The sequence below is a fragment of the Protopterus annectens genome, chromosome 8.part0, assembly GCF_019279795.1.
Source record: "Protopterus annectens isolate FY-2018-M chromosome 8.part0, PAN1.0, whole genome shotgun sequence".
Classification (NCBI taxonomy): domain Eukaryota; kingdom Metazoa; phylum Chordata; order Ceratodontiformes; family Protopteridae; genus Protopterus; species Protopterus annectens.
Genome location: NC_056741.1, coordinates 773540040 through 773558461, shown reverse-complemented (window position 1 = coordinate 773558461; position 18422 = coordinate 773540040). Strand labels below are relative to the sequence as shown.

General features: G+C 39.3%; 1 protein-coding gene across 1 annotated transcript in view; it reads right to left on the bottom strand.

The window, feature by feature from the left end:
* The window catches only part of LOC122808344 (ADAMTS-like protein 2), a 1521014-nt gene extending 1505267 nt beyond the window's left edge, over positions 1 to 15747 (bottom strand). Inside the window, exon 1 of the mRNA XM_044079311.1 lies at positions 15561 to 15747. Within this exon, the coding sequence (XP_043935246.1) occupies positions 15561 to 15747 (187 nt within the window). The remainder of the gene's footprint in view (positions 1 to 15560) is intronic.
* Positions 15748 to 18422: the final 2675 nt, after the last annotated feature.

Below are 18422 nucleotides of genomic sequence, written 5' to 3'. Positions count from 1 at the left end.
ACCAAGTCTCCCCTCCAGTTTTTCCCTTGAAAGTAGTCTAACTCTCAACTAAGCACTTAAAAAGCATCCTACAGTCCAGCACTTGCTCAGACCTAATAGCAAGCACTAATATACCCCGACATTTGATTGCCCAGCAGGGCAAGGCTCATTATTCACCCCTCACCAACCAAGCGACTAAGCAGCTCACCCTTCTATTCAGGCATGATCAAAGGGCAATTTCAGGTATACTCTCCAGTCCAGCTGGTGAACCTGGGTATCCTGAGGCAATGTTACAACTGCCTCATGTAAATAGACAACCCTCTCCTCCTACCACAAAACATTAACATATGCGAGGCATGCAATTATATAGCTAAATTGGAGGCTAAGCTCTCTCCACCCAAGACTGGAACAGGCAGTCATGAGGAGAAGGTTAACACTTGCACCACACCTCCAGCCTCACATAGACATACTAAACCAGCACTGGCAAAAAATACACATAAATACACAAAATCATACTCGGATGCTCTAAATAAAAACCTGCAAAAGCATCACAGACCTCCAAAGCAGACACCCAAAAAACCTGCACCTCCCGTCACAAACCAGACAACACATAAAACACAAAATCAGTGTGCCGCACAATCACAGCCCTTAAGGCGAAATAACATACCTAACAAACTAGTAATAGGTGACTCTATAGTCAGGCACACTGATGTCCCACTCACTAGGCTGGACAAGGAGAAGGTTACTGTTAGCTGCCTTTTGGGAGCCAGAATCCGCCACATAACACAAGCACTCAGGTCACTCCAGAAAAAGTGCAAATATGACTCTGTCATTGTTCATGCTGGTGTGAATGACCTGAGATGTACCTCCCTGGACTACATGAAAAGAGACATGGAAGAGCTCTCTGATCATGTAGCCCAGGCAGGAATGACCCTGACCTTGAGTAGCATCATGCCCTCACCAAGAATGATACCGCAATATAAAGAAAAAATGATCAATTTCAACAACTGGCTGAGCTTCTGGTGTCATTCAAAGGGGATCCAGTGTCTGTCAGCCTGGGACAACATGCTCAACAGGCCTCGTTGCTTTGCCAAGAGATGGCTTGCACCTGTCACCCCTAGGCTTTCGAATACTGGCGAAGACTGCCCCCATAGTGCCTTTTTTAGGCAAGGCTCAAAAGTCAAACCCACCTTCGTAAATAGCACAAATAAAAAAATGAGGGTTATGCTACTCAACACCAGGAGTTTAAATTTCAAAATGAACGTGCTCAAAGCACTCCTCAGTATAGAGAACGTCGACATCTGTGCAGTAACTGAAACCTGGTTCAAGGCTCCACACAGCACCCCAGCACTACCAGGCTACAACTCATACCACACATGTCGGCCACAGAGCATTAACCGAAACACAAAAGGAGGGGGTGTATCCATATTCATCAAGGATACCTACACCTCCAGGTTAGTGGCGCAGCATGATACCTCCAAGATCATCCATGTGCAACTAACATCAGGCATATCTGCAATGCAAATTGTGGCCTGCTACAGATCACCCTCCATGACCCAGGTCCACCACTCCACCTTTCTGGAGTCACTGGAAAATATGAAGGGCCTACCAAACACCCTGATATTGGGAGATTTCAATTACCCTACCGTTAACGGGGAAAACTACTCAAGTACAAACTCCCAGGTCCAGCTCTTCCTGGAATTTATCAACTCAAATGCCCTGGATCAGCTGGTAAACTCCCCTGCCAGAGGTGAAAACATATTGGACCTGGTCATCACCAACATAGGCGACAGGTGTTCCACACCAGAGGTCAACCCGTCACTGGTTAGATCAGACCATAATCACTCTGGATGTCCACACTACACCACCACCTCCAACCAAGGAAACCACAGTGAAAAACTTTTCTATAGCAAACTTCACCTTACTTAAGACAGAAGTGATAAGTTTCACAGCCCCCACACTAAAGGATAACAGCTTCCAAGATGCAGGAACCTTTACAAATGCACTCTATGAGCACCTACAAGGATGCATGGATCATGCCATCCCTAGCAAAACTAAGACTCACTCCCCTAAGAGAAGGAAACCAGTCTGGTGGACCCCTGCCATAAACAGGCTATACAATAGAAGGAGGAAACTAGTTCAGAAAAAAAGCAAATCCCAAGAAGGAAAGACATCCCTGATCAGTATCAGTAAGAAACTAAGGTCCCTCATAAAATCCTCCAAGGCTAACTTTGAAAGAAAAATAGCCAAGGATTAAAAAGATAAGCACAAAGCCTTCTTTAGCTATGTCAAGAATCTAAGTGGCAACTCACAGATATGCTCTGAGCTAGTGCAAAATAGGACAAAATATACTGAACCCACTGATATTGCCAACATCCTGGGCAGATAGATTCAGTGCAAACTTCACCCCTCTCTCACCCCCAAAAGGGCCCACAATAATACCAGAAAAGTGTAGTGCCCCGGAAATCACAGATGCACAGGTGAAAACAGCCCTTTCAAAAGCCAAAAGCACAGTGTCACTAGGGCCAGATGGTGTCCCAGGCTGTGTCTTGCACAAACTACAGAACGAACTAACCCCTCACCTAAACACACTGTTCAACCTCAGCCTCTCCACAGGCTACATGCCCATAGAATGGTGCACAGCAATGGTTATTCCACTCCACAAAGGAGGGGCCACAACTGACTCTGGTAACTATCGCCCCATAAGCCTGACTAGCCTGGTCTGCAAGGCTATGGAGCGCATCATCATGGAACTCATTAACAAAGACATTGGGAACCTCCAAACACTTGACCCGACCCAGATCGGCTTTGTTAAGGGCAGATCATGCCTACTAAACCTGGTTGACTTCTTTGAGACAGTCACCAAGGCCATAGATGAGGGGAAGGTAGTTCACACAGCCTACCTTGACCTTGGCAAGGCTTTTGACACCATTCTCCACTTGGGAATTATAGAAAAACTCACCAGCCTGAACATAAAGCCCTACGTCACGAGATGGGTTGCCAACTGGCTTACAGACAGAACTCACACGGTAAGAATAGCGGGCTCCAGGTCCGACTCTAAACCAGTCATAAGTGGTGTACCACAAGGCTCGGTCCTGGGACCCCCTACTGTTCGGCATATACTTCTCAGACGTACAAGCAAACACAGGACTACGGCTAACCAAGTTCACCAATGACTGCAAACTGGGAGCCATAACTGACTCTCCGGCTGACACGGACATTCTCCAAAAGGGCCTTACTGAGACGGACACCTGGTGTCAAAGTCATGGTCTCAAGCTAAATGCCAAAAAATGCATAGTCATCCTGTTTGGGAAAAATAAAACACCCATGAATTTCAACATAGGTGGCAGCCCCCTTAATACAGAAGAGGTAATAAGAGATCTGGGGACCCAGGTAGATAGTAATCTCTCCTTTGACAATCATATTGCCAAAGTAGTTAGGAAATCCTTCTATGTAGCCCATCTAATTACTAACGGGTTCGCATCAAGAAATAAAGAGGTTATAGTGCCCCTCTACTCGTCACTCATCAGACCCCTCATAGAGTACAATGCCCCGTTTGGGATGCAACTCACAAGACACTTTCAACAGCTGGAAAGACCACAAAAGTACCTCACCAAGAGGATTACTGGTCTCAAACATATGTCCTATGCAGCCCGACTGGAAACACTCCAGCTGTACTCAGTGGCATATCGCTTACTCAGAGGTGACCTCTGCCTGACTTACAAAGCCATGTCCAACTCAGAATTGATGGACATGCTCCACCTAAAGAAATCCAAGTCACTGCAAGCCACTCGCTCTAGTGAGCTAAACCTTGCCACAACAATAAATAGAACATGCTGGAGGGATAGATTCCTGTCACAGAGACTCCCCATGCTTTGGAACAAAATTCCTAACTACATTAGGCAGAGCCTCTCACTAACACTAACAGTCTTCAAGAGAAACCTTGATGAGTAGATGGGTAACAGAAAATACACCCCTCAGATCACTTCATTGGCCCTTCTTGACAGAGGCTCAGTTAATTAAACAATGGGGCGGTGAAAGCTGACACACTCTGGCTAGGCTTATAAATGCCCTTGGGCAGATAGCCTAGTACCTACCTATGAACCTATGAACCTATATAGTGTTTGTTTCATTTTGTGGTTCATTAGCCAGCTTCTTTATATTCAAAATATTGATAATGGTCATTTTATAACTCAACTGTATGTATTTATTATTTATTTATTTTGTGTGTGTTTACCAGGTAAGACACTAAACAAAAAATGACTTATTTCAGGCCCAGCCAGAAGATGTAACAATGAAACAAAGGCATATTTCAAAGAAATAAATGTAAAGTAAGTGGTAACCAAACTAGTTTATGTTGTACAACCGTGCAATAAGTAGGTGGCTGCAAACATTGTTTGAGTATAATAAGGAGTGGACCTAAAGAAATAATGCATCTAGTGGATCAAAATATGATCAAACTAATACATACAATGATGAGAGTGTTATCCTTAAGAGCTGGACAACTTTATTGCTGTATGTGCACTGTAAACATAAATGTAACTGTAAAATGAAGCAGTAGATTTTGCAAAACCCATTTTGGTTATATTAATGCAACAATGCAGTTTGTAACTTCAAACTATAACATTGTAAGACACTCTAGTACTACTATACTTTAATATTCACTGTCCATTGTGATGGTGTAAAAGAGGAGTTGCACTTTTGGGTAGGGATACTTTGAACTGGCAAGGTTTGATCCAGTTTAAGAATTTTGGGAATATTTGGATCCTGCCTTTTTTTAATTTTAAAATGCATTTTTGGGGGTGACTGTGCTGTTCTCTAGTCTACTGCCCATACTCATGAGCAACCTAGCCTGGTATTCATATTAACTTGGGGTAATCTGGCCAAGACACCAGTTCAATAAGTGTCATATAGCTACCTGTCCTTCCAACTACTAAAGTGGAAGCAACCTCACTTTGACATCTCATTTGAAGATCATAAGAATATTGTCATTCAAATGCCAATTAATATCTTTTAAAAGCACAAACTGAATTCAATTTACAATTTTTGCATTGCTGTGTTTAAAATTTAAGAGTTGTTTTACAATCCGCTATATCTAACAAAAGTCAGATTCTGAACACATTTAGCATCCCCATCAAAGTGTAAGTCCTCAATATGAGATGGGAGGTGGCCTAATGGTTAAGGTGTTTTCCTTACAAACTCAAGGTGCAGGGTTTGAGTCTCAGAAGGGATAATTGGCTAGGCTTAAAATACCTTACAAGGGCAGTTAGCTTAGTACTAACCTATGCATGTGAGTGAGATAAGATAAACCAGCAGATTTGTCAAGCATTTTGCAGCTTCTGTAAAGGGATTCAGTGGATGCTTTGATTGATCTTTTTTACAGTCTACATAGGGTGAATCCAGTTTTCTGTGCGACCATTTCTGTACTCTTTCAGGCTTCCTAAATTTATGTAATGGAACTGACAATGAAATCCCAGCCGTGTTCCTCATTTTTGCGTTCTTCAGATCAGCATGACTTCAGAGAATGGAAAGCTTGGAACAAGGCAGTGACAGTCAGTAGTTGCTTATTTAACCATGCTGTTTACTGTCACAGTCTTAGTGGAATCTGAAAGGCACATAATACAATGCTTTACGTGCTTATTGCTATTCAGAATTTGGCTAGGATATGGTGCAGATTTATTGCTGTTTCTATGTTCAATTGACTCATCTGCGAGTCATGCTTCATCGATTTTTCCAAAATCAAGAGAAGAGTAACCTAAAAAAAGAATAAAAACAGGAAAAATATCTTTTTTACAGAAAGCAAGCCCTCCCCCCCACACTATGTGGGAAACTTCACCCCAACCCCTCAACTTGTGTGTATGTGTTTTATATCAGCTCTACGGTCAAAAAACTACAGTGGCAGAAATGAAAGTGAAAAAAAAATACTGCAGTGCAGTACCAGGTCACTCCATGCAAGTCAGTGTGATTTTGACAAACCACAACAAAACAAGTCACGATGGACAATGCCTTTTTGGAGTATGGCTATGTCATATTTCTTTAATCTGATTCTGGTATCACTAGGCTTATCAGATACTTGCCAGCTAGAGTTGGTATTGTGTCTTACTTCAAGGATAACACATGCTTCTTCTGAATAACTGTATTTTTTTCTGTTGCATTAGAGTGCTGTAAACACATTTGGCGTTTCCTACTTTCTCTTTGTAAAACAATGAGTAAAAAGGTCACACAAAAAAAGCAAAATGGGATATATGCAAATGACCACAAACAGGGACCAATGGTGCGAAAACAAACCAAGAAACGAAAGTAAGCACCACCAACCAGGAATAAACACGAACAATATATTGAATACAAAAGGAGTTTATTGCACAATAAACTCCTTTTGGATTCAATATATTGTTCGTGTTTATTCCTGGTTGGTGGTACTTACTTATATATGCAAATGACCCTTAAAGACATCAGATGTTTTAGCTATATGGCAATTCTGAATGCCCATGACTTTTTCTTTTTAAGTTTATTAATGAACAAATTCAGGCCAATAAAGCCAAATTCCACTAGTTGTGGACATGCATGTCTCAGTCTTCGTATGACATTATCAGCATAGCATAAGTGGAATGTCTGTCTAACCTTTAGAAACACAGGGTTGTCGTACCCAGCTGATATCCATAATCGTTAGAGTGTCTGCAAAATATCCCAACCAACAAACTAAAACAATGAGTAAAAAGGTCATACAGGAAAAACAATCAGTAAAAACTATAAGGAAAATATAGTGAAAATAGACTTTTCACTGTGTGATTCCTTAAACCTCTTGCATTAGAGGCACCATGGGATATATGCAAATGACCCTTGAAGGGTATCAGGTGTTTCAGCTATATTCAGAATTGTGATATAGCTGAGATACCTAATTTCCTTAAAGGGTCATTTGCAGACATCCCATGTTGCCTCTAATAAAAAGGTTTAAGGAATACCACAATGGAAAGTCTAGCTTTGCTATATTTTCCTTTTGCTTTTCACCCTCTGTTTGTACACATTTAATGCTTAATAATTCAAGCATCTTAGTTTTATATACTTGACCGTCATTGGTTGTCACATTTTTTGCTTAAGCACTTGTATAGTGTGTTTCCAGTGTTCAAATATAAAATAAACAAAAGGTGGCTTGTTTACATTCTCCAAAGCTCTGACTTGCTGTCATCTAACTTCATAGCCATCTGTAGTTATTGCTGGTGTGTTACATCTGGATTCATTACATTGAATATAACATCATTTAACATTATTCAGTGGTAAATGACAGAAGACACACATACACACACACACACACACACACACACACACACACACACACAGCGTTTTTTTTTTTTTCATGGCAGCAAGACCTGTTGCCCCCATGAACACCCATAGCCCCACAACTGTAGCTATACTAACTCCGAAGCACACAACATTGTGTAAAAAGACAAATTCCCTTACCACATTGTCAGTCAATCTTAGCAAAAAAACAATGTCAGAACCTTTGACTAGCAATATGTATGAAAGCAATATGTATGAAAGGTACAAATCCTCCATTCCCATTCACTCATATTCTGACAGAATTTAACACTGCATCATCAATGTTATTTGTAAGAAACATAATGGAAGTAAAAATGTATACAAAACTCATCTATTGTCTAGAATTTTATTTAACAACTTATTTAAGTGGTAATTTTTTTCTGTTTTATTTTTTTCTCCCCTGGACCTGCACAAAAGCTCCTCTGCCTTACCCTCTGTTCTGTGTAGATAGGAGAATTGCATTCCAAGGCTAGGTGAAAGGCCTGCAGCTCTGTAGTCCCTGACCAGGAATCCCACTCAACACAACTATCCTCCGGTGAGAACCGGGCAGTATGGAATGGGCTAGCTTGCCAGTCCTTTAGGGCAGTCCCGATGGCTGTTTTGAGTTATACTATTGGCTGCTCTCCAAAGGGAAACATGCCTCCTCATGACACATTCCCATTGGCTTAGCAGTGTTAATGCACTTGGCAGTGCATTCTTGCTAGGCCCAAACTCCATGGGGATGTAATACCTAGTAATCCCACTAGATGACACTCATGTGACAAGCTAGAGTCACCTTCCTCCTGCCAGTTCTTGGTGTCACTCATATGGCAAGCTAGACCCAACTTCCTCCTGCCAGCTATTACAGCTGCCTGGGCTACTGTTCAAACTTAGAATGCCTGCACCATAGCCTGGGCTTTATGCTTCTATGTCACAGAGTAATGTGTAAGCTGTTTATCCTTTTAAATATTTTGTTTATTCAGTATATGAAATTGGCATTACTTCCAAGTTAAAAAGGGAGCAAAATACCATGATGGTCCACTAACAGAAAACAACTTAATCACAAAAGCTGATGTGATATTGTTTATTGTACAAGTTTTACAATTATAACTGTTCTATTTTCAAACTAGCGTGTCTGACATGAGCCCTTTATCAGGAGTTAAGCAGGCCTGCTGAAGAGCATGTATTACTCTGAAAGATAGAGGAGTTGTACTGTAAAGCCTATGTTCATAGGTTCATACTAGGCTATCTGCCCAAGGGCATTTATAAGCCTAGCCAGAGTATGTTTGGCTTTCGCCACCCATTTTAAATTAATTTTGCTATGCCCTTTTTTGAGGTTAGTATACTGTGCCTCTGTCTAACAGTGACACAGAAGTGATACACGGGGTAAGCCTACGATTTCCCATCCACTCATCAAGATTCCTCTTGAAGAGAGTTGATCCAATAAAAGGTATAATATCATCTCTGTGTTTCATTGTTTTCATGATAATACAAGAAGTAGCATGTATAATATATAAAATTACTTATGGCTTTTAAAAAATAATTTGGAACTGGATTCCTTGCAACAGTATTTAACTATAGTTCTCTAAAGGGTAACAAATAATGGCTATTAGTTATTCTAAAAGAAACCGTAGATGAGTGGGAAGATATAGAAATAATGTCCTGGATTGGCTGGTGAAGTTTGTCTGACTGGCAAGGTTTGAAATACAGTCACAAACTAGCACCATTTGAGTTTATTTTATTTAAGATATGTTTACTGGAGCAAAGCACTGATCAGACATCATCATTTTCACTCTCAATTCATAATGCAATGAAAACCAAAATTAGATTTAGTGAGAGATACCAAGAGTATAGTGAAAAGTATCAGCTAACAAAAATGTAAAGAATATCTAAAATTGTAATACACATTATATACAAAAATCAAGACAAATCTCATGTAGAAACTGGGGTATCTTCACGATAATTACAACCATATGCTGTCTAAGTGAGAATGATAGGGTAACTGAGTGAAGTGAAGTGAAGTGGCAGATAGTAAAAGTTTTGATTTGTTGGAAGGAGAAGTTAACTTCTTATTCACATAATCATTTGCCAAATATATGACTGGTGCAATAGAATCTGCCATGTTAGGTACAGTAAGAGAGTTACCAGCATACCTCTCAACTGTCCAGATTTTACCAGAATGTCCAGATTTTTGCCTCATATTTTTGGCCTTTTCCTTATAAAATTTGTGATTTTCTGGATTTTTGTGGCAAATCAGTGAGGATTGAATTGGCTAAATAATGACGAGGGTTTGAATTTCAGACTTCATATCCTTCAGAAAATACATAACACAAAACCTTTTATTCTAGCAATTTTTTAGTTTATAAGAGCAACATTTAAAATTTGTCCTTATTTTTCCATGTTATGTCTCCCATTATTTTTGGCTTTGCCCAGATGTTTTGTGCTAAGATGTTGCGAGGTATAGTTACAAGTAAGAGAAAAGAGTGTTGTAGGGCAGGTGAAGTGGCTGGATGAGAGGCAATGACAATTGGCTGGTGAGAGAAGGTGAGCCTTTAATTGAGTCCTATTTTCTGGCTAAGATGATGTGCCCTTTATTTGTGAGGGATTACTTTTGCAGAGCTTTTGGATCTATTACAGAGAAGCAGTGATCTGTACAATGAAGATTAGTTTGGGGAGGTGCAGTGTAGGGACAGAATGGTTGTCGTTTCAGTTTCTGAGGCTGTATGAGGAAGACTGTCTAATTAGTTTAGCAGCTAGGGGGAGGATCCTAGGAGAAGGTCAACCCTTTGTCAAACAAGGAACCATTGTTTTCAGCATTTTACAGCAGGGTAAATTTTTATGGGACTGGACAATCTACACATTTTATTGGTTCTCCTCTAAATGAGCATGGAGTTTGTTTTAAATGCAAAGGCTATGAGGGGGAGGCAGTATTCAAGTTGGCAGAGTAGACTGCCTTTGCCTAAGGCTATTTTGAAGGTTTTAATAAGAAAAGAAGAGATGTTATTGGTCCAAAATAGGACAGTATTAACCTCCCTCCTTGTACATCAGACAAAAGAGGACTAAATTTATTCCATTATTCAGGGAATGTCGAGAAGCAGGCATGAGATTCCAACTGCTGTACCCAGCTATTTTTAAAATATTTTTCCCTGGAGGGACAAAAATCATGTTTGAAGTCCATGCTAAGGAAGAAACACAAAAGTTTGTCTAACAAAAACTGAGCTGTGAAACAGAAGGAGATTCTGCTTCTTGTTTTTCTGGTAATCAAGACAATTTAAAATGCTTGACAGAAGGAAAAAAATCACAAGAGTTGACTAGAAGAATCGAAAGTACACTGGAAATGAAGCAGAAACAGGATTTAGGAGATGAACAGGAATAAAACAGTAACTTGGAAATTGACAAATGTGGGATTACAAAGCAACAATAATTATATTTGTGAAACATGACAGAACAAGAACATTTGGAAATATTGGACTTTCTTGGACTTTGTTAAACTTGTAGGGGAATGTTAAAGCATATGCCCTACTTCATGTTATTTAATGTTTCGAGAATAAAACCAGTAACTTGAAAACTAACAAACATGGGATTACAAATCTATAATTATGGTTGTGAAACCTGACAGAACAAGAAAATCTGAAAATGTTGGACTTTTTGGGCTTTGTTAAACTTGTAGGGTACTCTAAAGCATATGCTCTACTTTATATCATTAATTTTCGGAAAAATACTCAGGAGAAGGGTAGAGGAGAGAGATCGAGAGAGTAAATTGTAAGTAAAACAACTTTTTTCTTAATGGTACTATTTTAACAGTGCATGATTTTCTTTGCATGCTATAAAGTAAAGTTTTCTCAGTTATTGTTAAGTGCAATGGGGATACTAATGTAAATAGGTGCTCCTGTTTTTTCTTTTATTTTATTTTTCCCTTCTGTCTTTCCCCTTGTTGAGCTTTTAAGAAATGTAGGCACTGCAATGTAAAACAAGAAGAAAAATCTGGTTACAAGAGCATGCAGAAGAAAAATTAATGTGCTTTTTCTCATTCTTGCATACAGGAGTGACTGGGTTAAGATCCTTAGCCTAATACAGTAACAAGTTTTAAGAAAAAGCAAGTAAATGAAAATGAATACTAATATTATACAGCTTTTTTACAGTTTTCTGTCTGGTTCTCATGTCTTTAGGAGATAATCTGATAAAGAGAAATGGCTTGGAAAAATGTTTTCTGAAAGCATTCACGATTTTTCCCAGCGGAGACAGTTATAAACATAAGACAGACCCAGATGGCACTTATAGAAGCACAGGCTGTATTATGCATGTTATCATGGATAACCTTTCTTTTAGGTTATCTTAAGTCTGTGTGTGTGGCTGTCAGTTTGAAACATTTGTTCCTATTAGGAGGATAAAACTTCAGTATTTGAATATTTACATAGTTTTGTGTGCTATTATTAAGTTAATAGGTTTTGGAGGGGGTATTGAGGTTTGTTTGCTTGTTTTTTATGTTTTGAGTGCTTTCATTAAAACAAAAATTTTGTAAGATGTGGCATTGGCTTAAATGGACATGACACAAAACAACTGTATGAAAGATTAACCTGACAAACAGTATATGCATGTAACACAAAAGTTGGAACTAGACATTTAACAAAATGCTGTTATATATAAAAGGTGGGAATAATAACTTTTCAAGACAATGAGGCTTTTTGTAATGCTTTTAAACATTAATGGTTTCACAGATAAATATGAAAAAGAAAGAGAACTGAACTATATTAAAAATGTAGAGTGCAAATAGTTATGCTACAGGAGGCACACTTGGAAAGAAAAGAGCATGTGAATTTGATAAAGAAAGATCTTCAGTTCAGTTCCTTTATTTGTACCCACAGGTAAATTTAGTTTACAGTCACAAAGTTAACTTTGGTCTCAACATATATTTAGACATATGAACATGCATACATTTAAACAAACACCATAAAAAAAAACAAGACAATACAAGTCCACAAAAAATACATCCTATATTTCATATTTCTATTTAAATAATATCTGTTAAAATACAACCATTTCACCTACCTATTCTACATTTCAAAACAGATACCTTTAACCAGATGAAAAGCTGAAATTCAGCAAGTAACAAATGCAGGTTATCTTTTAAAGTTAAACACATTTATTATTAATCTGAACAATAGCTGCTGGAATAAAACTATTCTTATACGATTTTGTTTTACACATTGGAAACAGATACCTTCTTCTATATAAAAGAAGCTGAAATTCAACATGTAACGGATGTAAAACATCCTTTAAAATAAACCAGTTATCTTTTCCAACAATTTAATATATAAAGATGTAAGGTTCAGTTGTTATTCCTCAATCAACTTACTAGACCATTTCACAAACTGGGTTCAACGAATTCCTACTTTTCATAGACAAATGTCCACATCATGCTACTAAAGAAAATTATAAAATTAATTAGATGAAAGCACAATAAAATAGAATCATCATATTTTTGCCTATGTGTCACTGGCCAAAAAAAAAAAAAAGCCTTAGCACTGAATATACAATAAATCCAAGAAAACATAGAAGGCAGCAGTCAGTTCTAACACAAGAGCTCCTAAATTCCATGCTTATTTTGAAAATTCACTGAAATAACATTATAAACTTAACAAAAAACAAACTATTCAACATATCACTAAACAGTTGTAAGCTTTCGTCTTAATGAATTGACATCATCAGAACCATCAGTCAAAGTTATACGGACCTATAAATAACATGTTATACTCAGACACCCTTTCAAACAACCAATAGTAGCTGTTATATGTAAAAAAAACACCTACAAATATTCCTACATTAATTGTGAACATAGAGTTGTAAAAAACTGAACTTAAAACTCATAAAAATACTATATCCACCATCAGAGAATCAAAACCCAGTCTCCTATGTGACAAGTGAGAATATTCACCACTGTACTAATGTTGAAACCTACTACAACCACTAAAAATAATGAAGTGATAAAATATGCAGGTATAGCAACTTGCTTGCTTATTTCTTAAGTTCACTATGTAATGAAATGTTTTCATTCAAGACTGGTGGATGGGTAGTATCCAGCTTTAGCTGCCAGTACAGCTCCCTGTTCAGCAGTTTATTACGCCACTCGCCCACAAAGGCTGAAGCATCCACCTGCTCAAAAACTGAAACTACAAAACCAATAAAATCAGCAAATGTCCCAGAAAGTTAGGCAAGAGTACTCTATCAACATGTTGAATACTATATACATGTTGGTAGATACGTTTATTCAAAGCATTGCCCATTTTGCCTATGTAAAACATAGAACATCAGACACAGCATACAAAATACATTGCTCTCTGAGATAAACAATTGAATCTACCACCTTTACTCTCCTTATTGATCATCTGAAAAATTGGATGATTGTAATTAGTCTCAAGGAGCTGGCATTGTTTACATCTACCACATTTCCTGGTGATGATTGTAAATGCATCCATATTAGTAATGAGAGGCTTCTGGAGTAAATTCTTGATATTAAATTTGTTTCTGTGTGTAAATGTAGGTACTATATTGCTCAATGTTCTAATGTCACCATGGCACTGAAAAATGTCTGAAAAAATATTCAACATCAGTGTCCTAAAGATGAAGGTAGCCCTCCTTGTGTTGCAGGAACTTCAAAACTACCTTCTTCTAGGAGTGACTTCTATGCGAACAGACACTATGAGAGTAGTTTAGTACATCAACAGGCAGTAAAGAATCAGGTCCTTTCTATTAGGCAAAGGGTGGTAGCCTCACAATACTTTCTAGTAGCAACACACATTCTGTGAGTTTTCAATTGTCTTGTGGACAGGCTCATCATATGCTTCATGACTGGTCCTTCAATCCAGTGATAGCAAACCAAATCTTCCATCATTGGGGTTCTCCTTGCTGTGACCTTTTTGCCTACCTACAGAACACCAAATGCCGCAGTTATTTCGCCATGATCTCTCCACTAGAGCAGTCACTGAGGGATGCTCTGACCCAGCAATGACCTTCTGATCTCATTTACACCTTCCCACCCCTTCCCTCATCCCAGTTTCTTATAGAAAGCAGCCAAATGCAAGACCTCTGTCATGCTCATAAACCTCTTCTGGTCCAGACAGATTTGGTTCCCATGCTCAGGCCTCATCTAAGTGAACCCCTCTGGATATTAGACTCAATGTATGATCTTCTTTTGCACCCCTCTGAGGAATCCTTATGTAGAACTCCACAACTTGAAACAAACCTCTTGGATTCTCCACTTCCAGTAATGCTCAAAGATACATCCCAGTGCTGAGTTGATTGAGATTTTAGGAATCCACATGTAAAATTTACAGAGGGAAATGGAAACATTTTGTCATAAAGGCCTCTTCAAAAAACATGTAACTATGGAGATGCATAATGTCAACTCCATCCTCCCCGTGTCCATGAGGTCATCAAGGTCAGTGGCTTGGCAACCAGAAATTGAAGGCCTTGGTAAAGGCCCTGATTGAGCTTAGTGTCCTCTCCTCCATCTTTGTTGAGTGGATGACCAGAAATGGATCCATACTCTTCACATCAATTTTTTGTCTCCCTGCAGGACTTTGCCCAGTGGCTTCTCTCCTCACACCCTATTCATTCTTGGAGGATTGTAGCCAGGCATTCCCTGGCTAGGTGAGATCACTACTGCCCATTTGTTCCTTCCCAGGAAGCCCAGTTGACTCTCCATTCCCCAGCAAGAGGCACATGGTAGGGAGTGGACCAGCTTAATGATTCTGTGTTGTGGCCTACCCTTTCAACACAGTGGCTCTTCCAACTTCTGCTGTTGCTGTCTCCTCAGGAGAAGCATGCATCTTTACACTTGAGTTCCCCTCGGCTTACTGATGTGAATGCAGTCAGACAGCTCAAATTTGGTAGACCTGGACTCCACTAATTGTAACACCTAGTGCTCTAGCTAGATGTCTCTCATGTGGCATATGAGAAACACCTCTGTCCCCCAAGGATGGGTGAGCTGTTAGCGGATAATCACTCCCACCCTCCATGGCGATCTCTTAATGGCACCCAAGACACTAATCAAACTCAGGTTTTCTGAGTGATAGTTATGGCTTTATTCCTCTGTCACTGAGCTGACCATACCCTCCACATCTTATACTAGTACACAGGCCCTGTTTTGGCACTAGGAGTGGTGGAGTTGAATGTTTCCATGCAGTGATAGCCCTTCAATCAGAGACAACACCCTTGGTACTAGACACCAACTACTTTGGTACCAAGGTCTACTAATCACAAAGTCATTAACTTTGATGGCTCACCTCCAGCAATGACACCAATCTCCATGGCTCCATTTATGTTACTGGCATTGTTGGCATTTAACCTATAAATGCCAAAGCCATCCTCAAAGCCAGGTGTGATGTTGGAACTGAGACATGATACCATCAGCTCTGTGGCAACTTCATAAGAGACAGTGTCTTCACAGTATTCACTCCAGCAGCCTAACATTTGGATGCAGTTCCAAAGTAGCCATCTAGGTTACTAGACTCCAGAGGGACACATTCTACTTTGGCACCATTCCATGACACCTCTCAGTTTGATACCCTGTGTCTCTTATCCTTGTCCCTTCAGGATTCTGCACTGAAAAGTCTCCATAGATCCCAGCCATCTAGAGAAGAACAGTCTTCTGAACATTCAGATGAGTTTAGTCCTAGTGTTCCAGAGAGGAGGAGGTACAAGAGTAGGCACCTTGACTTTCCACCAGAATCCCCCACATTAGGTGTGAATCTTGACTAAGCAAAGTCTTCTTCACTATCCCCTCCAGAACATCCCAGATATGAGGAGATCCCAGAATTAATGAGGCAGAGGGAATCCTGACCCCCCTTTCCCCAAGGAAGATATCCTGCAGGAGGGTTTTCAGTCTGCCTCACCAACATCTTGGTTATTCTCTTCCACTGATTGCATGATCAGTTTGGTGTAGGTTGGGCTTGGTGAGAGTCTGACATGGTTGAGTCTGTTCCTACAAAACCTGACTAGATCCTCTAGCTTCCCAAGGACATACCCACTTCAGCAGGAGACCTCTTTCCCACGAAATTGTGGTGGCAGCAGCCACCAAGATAGAGAGAGAGAGAGAGAGAGTGACATTTGAGGATAGTCCTTCATTTCATTCTGGATTGTATGGGAAAGAGTGCTTATGGATTTGTTACTTTTGATAAAAGATACAACACCAATTTTCATCATGAGTTAGTGGAGAAAAAACTCAACACATTGAAAAAGTTATCATACTGCAAGCTACTCCACAAGTTAGAATTACAGGTTGCCACTATGGCAGACATTACGCCATTCAACATGAGGTTGATCCATAATGCAGCAAGGGCAGCTGAGACAGGTAGTACCATGAGGGAGCACACATGATGTAAGTTATGTCGGTTCAAGGAAAACTTTGGGCATCCTTTGCTAATGCCCATTTGATAGTTTCTCTCTGAACCTCAAGTGAAGGAGAGATTTCTCAACAGCAAGCAAGAGAGGAAAATACTCATGGATGTTGGGGTGAAGCTTTTTATTCCACAGCAGTCATTTGCCAGAAACCAGAAGGGGGCAAAGAACTTATGGGTTCGTGAATCCAAATGTTATCCCTTCAAGCAATGGTCTAACAAAAACTAATGAGATCACAGACTTTTTCAGTGGATAGAGGTGAATGGCAGAACAAAGTATCCTTCCATACCTCTCAACCTCTTAGAGCAAAAAATCTGGACAAAACCTAAAATGATGGGAGGACAAATAGGGTCAGATTTTAAATATTGCTCTTACAAACTTAGAAAGTAGATAGAATAATAGGTTTTGCATTAGCATGAATTTTCCAAAGGAAGTGGAGTCTTAAACTCAAATGTTTGTCATTATTTCCTGAAATCACTCCTTGGTTATTTGCCAGAAAGAGACAGATATTAGGGGAATCACACCAAAATTATGAGGCAGAAATCTGGACATTCTGCAAAAACCTGTACAGTTGAGAGTTATGACCCTTTCCCTGGGAGTTAGCCACAAAACTCCTGAGGTCTTGCCTTGCTGTCCACCTCTGGAGGCAGTTGGGGATCAAACATTCCTTCAGTAGGTGCCTTTTATGCAGTACAGATGAACCTGAAAAATAATTTCCAGAGGTTATACAATTCCTTTTGTGATAGCTCCCCAACCTTCCTCCTTACCTCTTCAGATGTTCCTCCTCACCAGAAGAAAGTACCCGAAGCAGCATCACTAGCCACCTTGCAAAATGTTCATCAAAGTGTTCCCACCATATCAGAAAGGATGCAGAGTTTATTCCAGATTCTTTTTTTTAAACAACTTTATTTATTCATCAGAATTACTGATTCCCAGCATGAGTTCACATAGGTTAATTAAAGTGAAAAGATAAGAATCTCAATAACATTTTCCGTTATCATGTACATGTATTTTATTTACAAACTCCATCAAAATTCATTCTTTAATCATGTAACATTACAATATACTCATATTTTTCAATTTCTACTGACCAACTTTAATCTTCTACTTCAGTATTGTTTATGACATTCTCAAAAGATATCTGTGGCGCATTTGGAATTATTAAAGTATTTGAACTGCTCAATCGGTTTTTGTGTGTTGGGCTGTGTGTACAGCGGATTACTCTCTATATCCTGGGTTGATGTAGTAATTTTGCTGTTCAAATATAATATGTTCCCCCAACAATTGTTTCAGGACATTTTGCGAAAAGTTCTTAAAAACTCAGTTAGCTCCACACATTTCCAAAATATTTGATCTCAGTTTCCCATCTTCTTCCTTTCACATCAACAGCTATTCTCCACTTGAGGGAAAAGCTCAAGTCTGTTTGGAGTATAATAGTACATGTGTGCAGTTCCATGCAAATATGCTAAATCTTCTGAAGAGTATACCTGGGGCCTTCCAAAATTTCTCCCATTGTTCTTTTGTAATTTGTTGTAATCCTTCGTCCTAGTCTGTTCTAATCTCCTCTGACTGATTTTTAAGATGTTCATCATTAGAACCCTGTTGCAGTACCCTTAAGCTGCATGGAATGTACCCTAACATGATTGTACCCACTGGCCATTTTCCAAAGATTTAGGGTCCCAAAATTCAGAACTTTCTTGCTAATGAAGAGTGCCCTCCTCTGTGGGTTTTCTAGAGATAAATTCTGT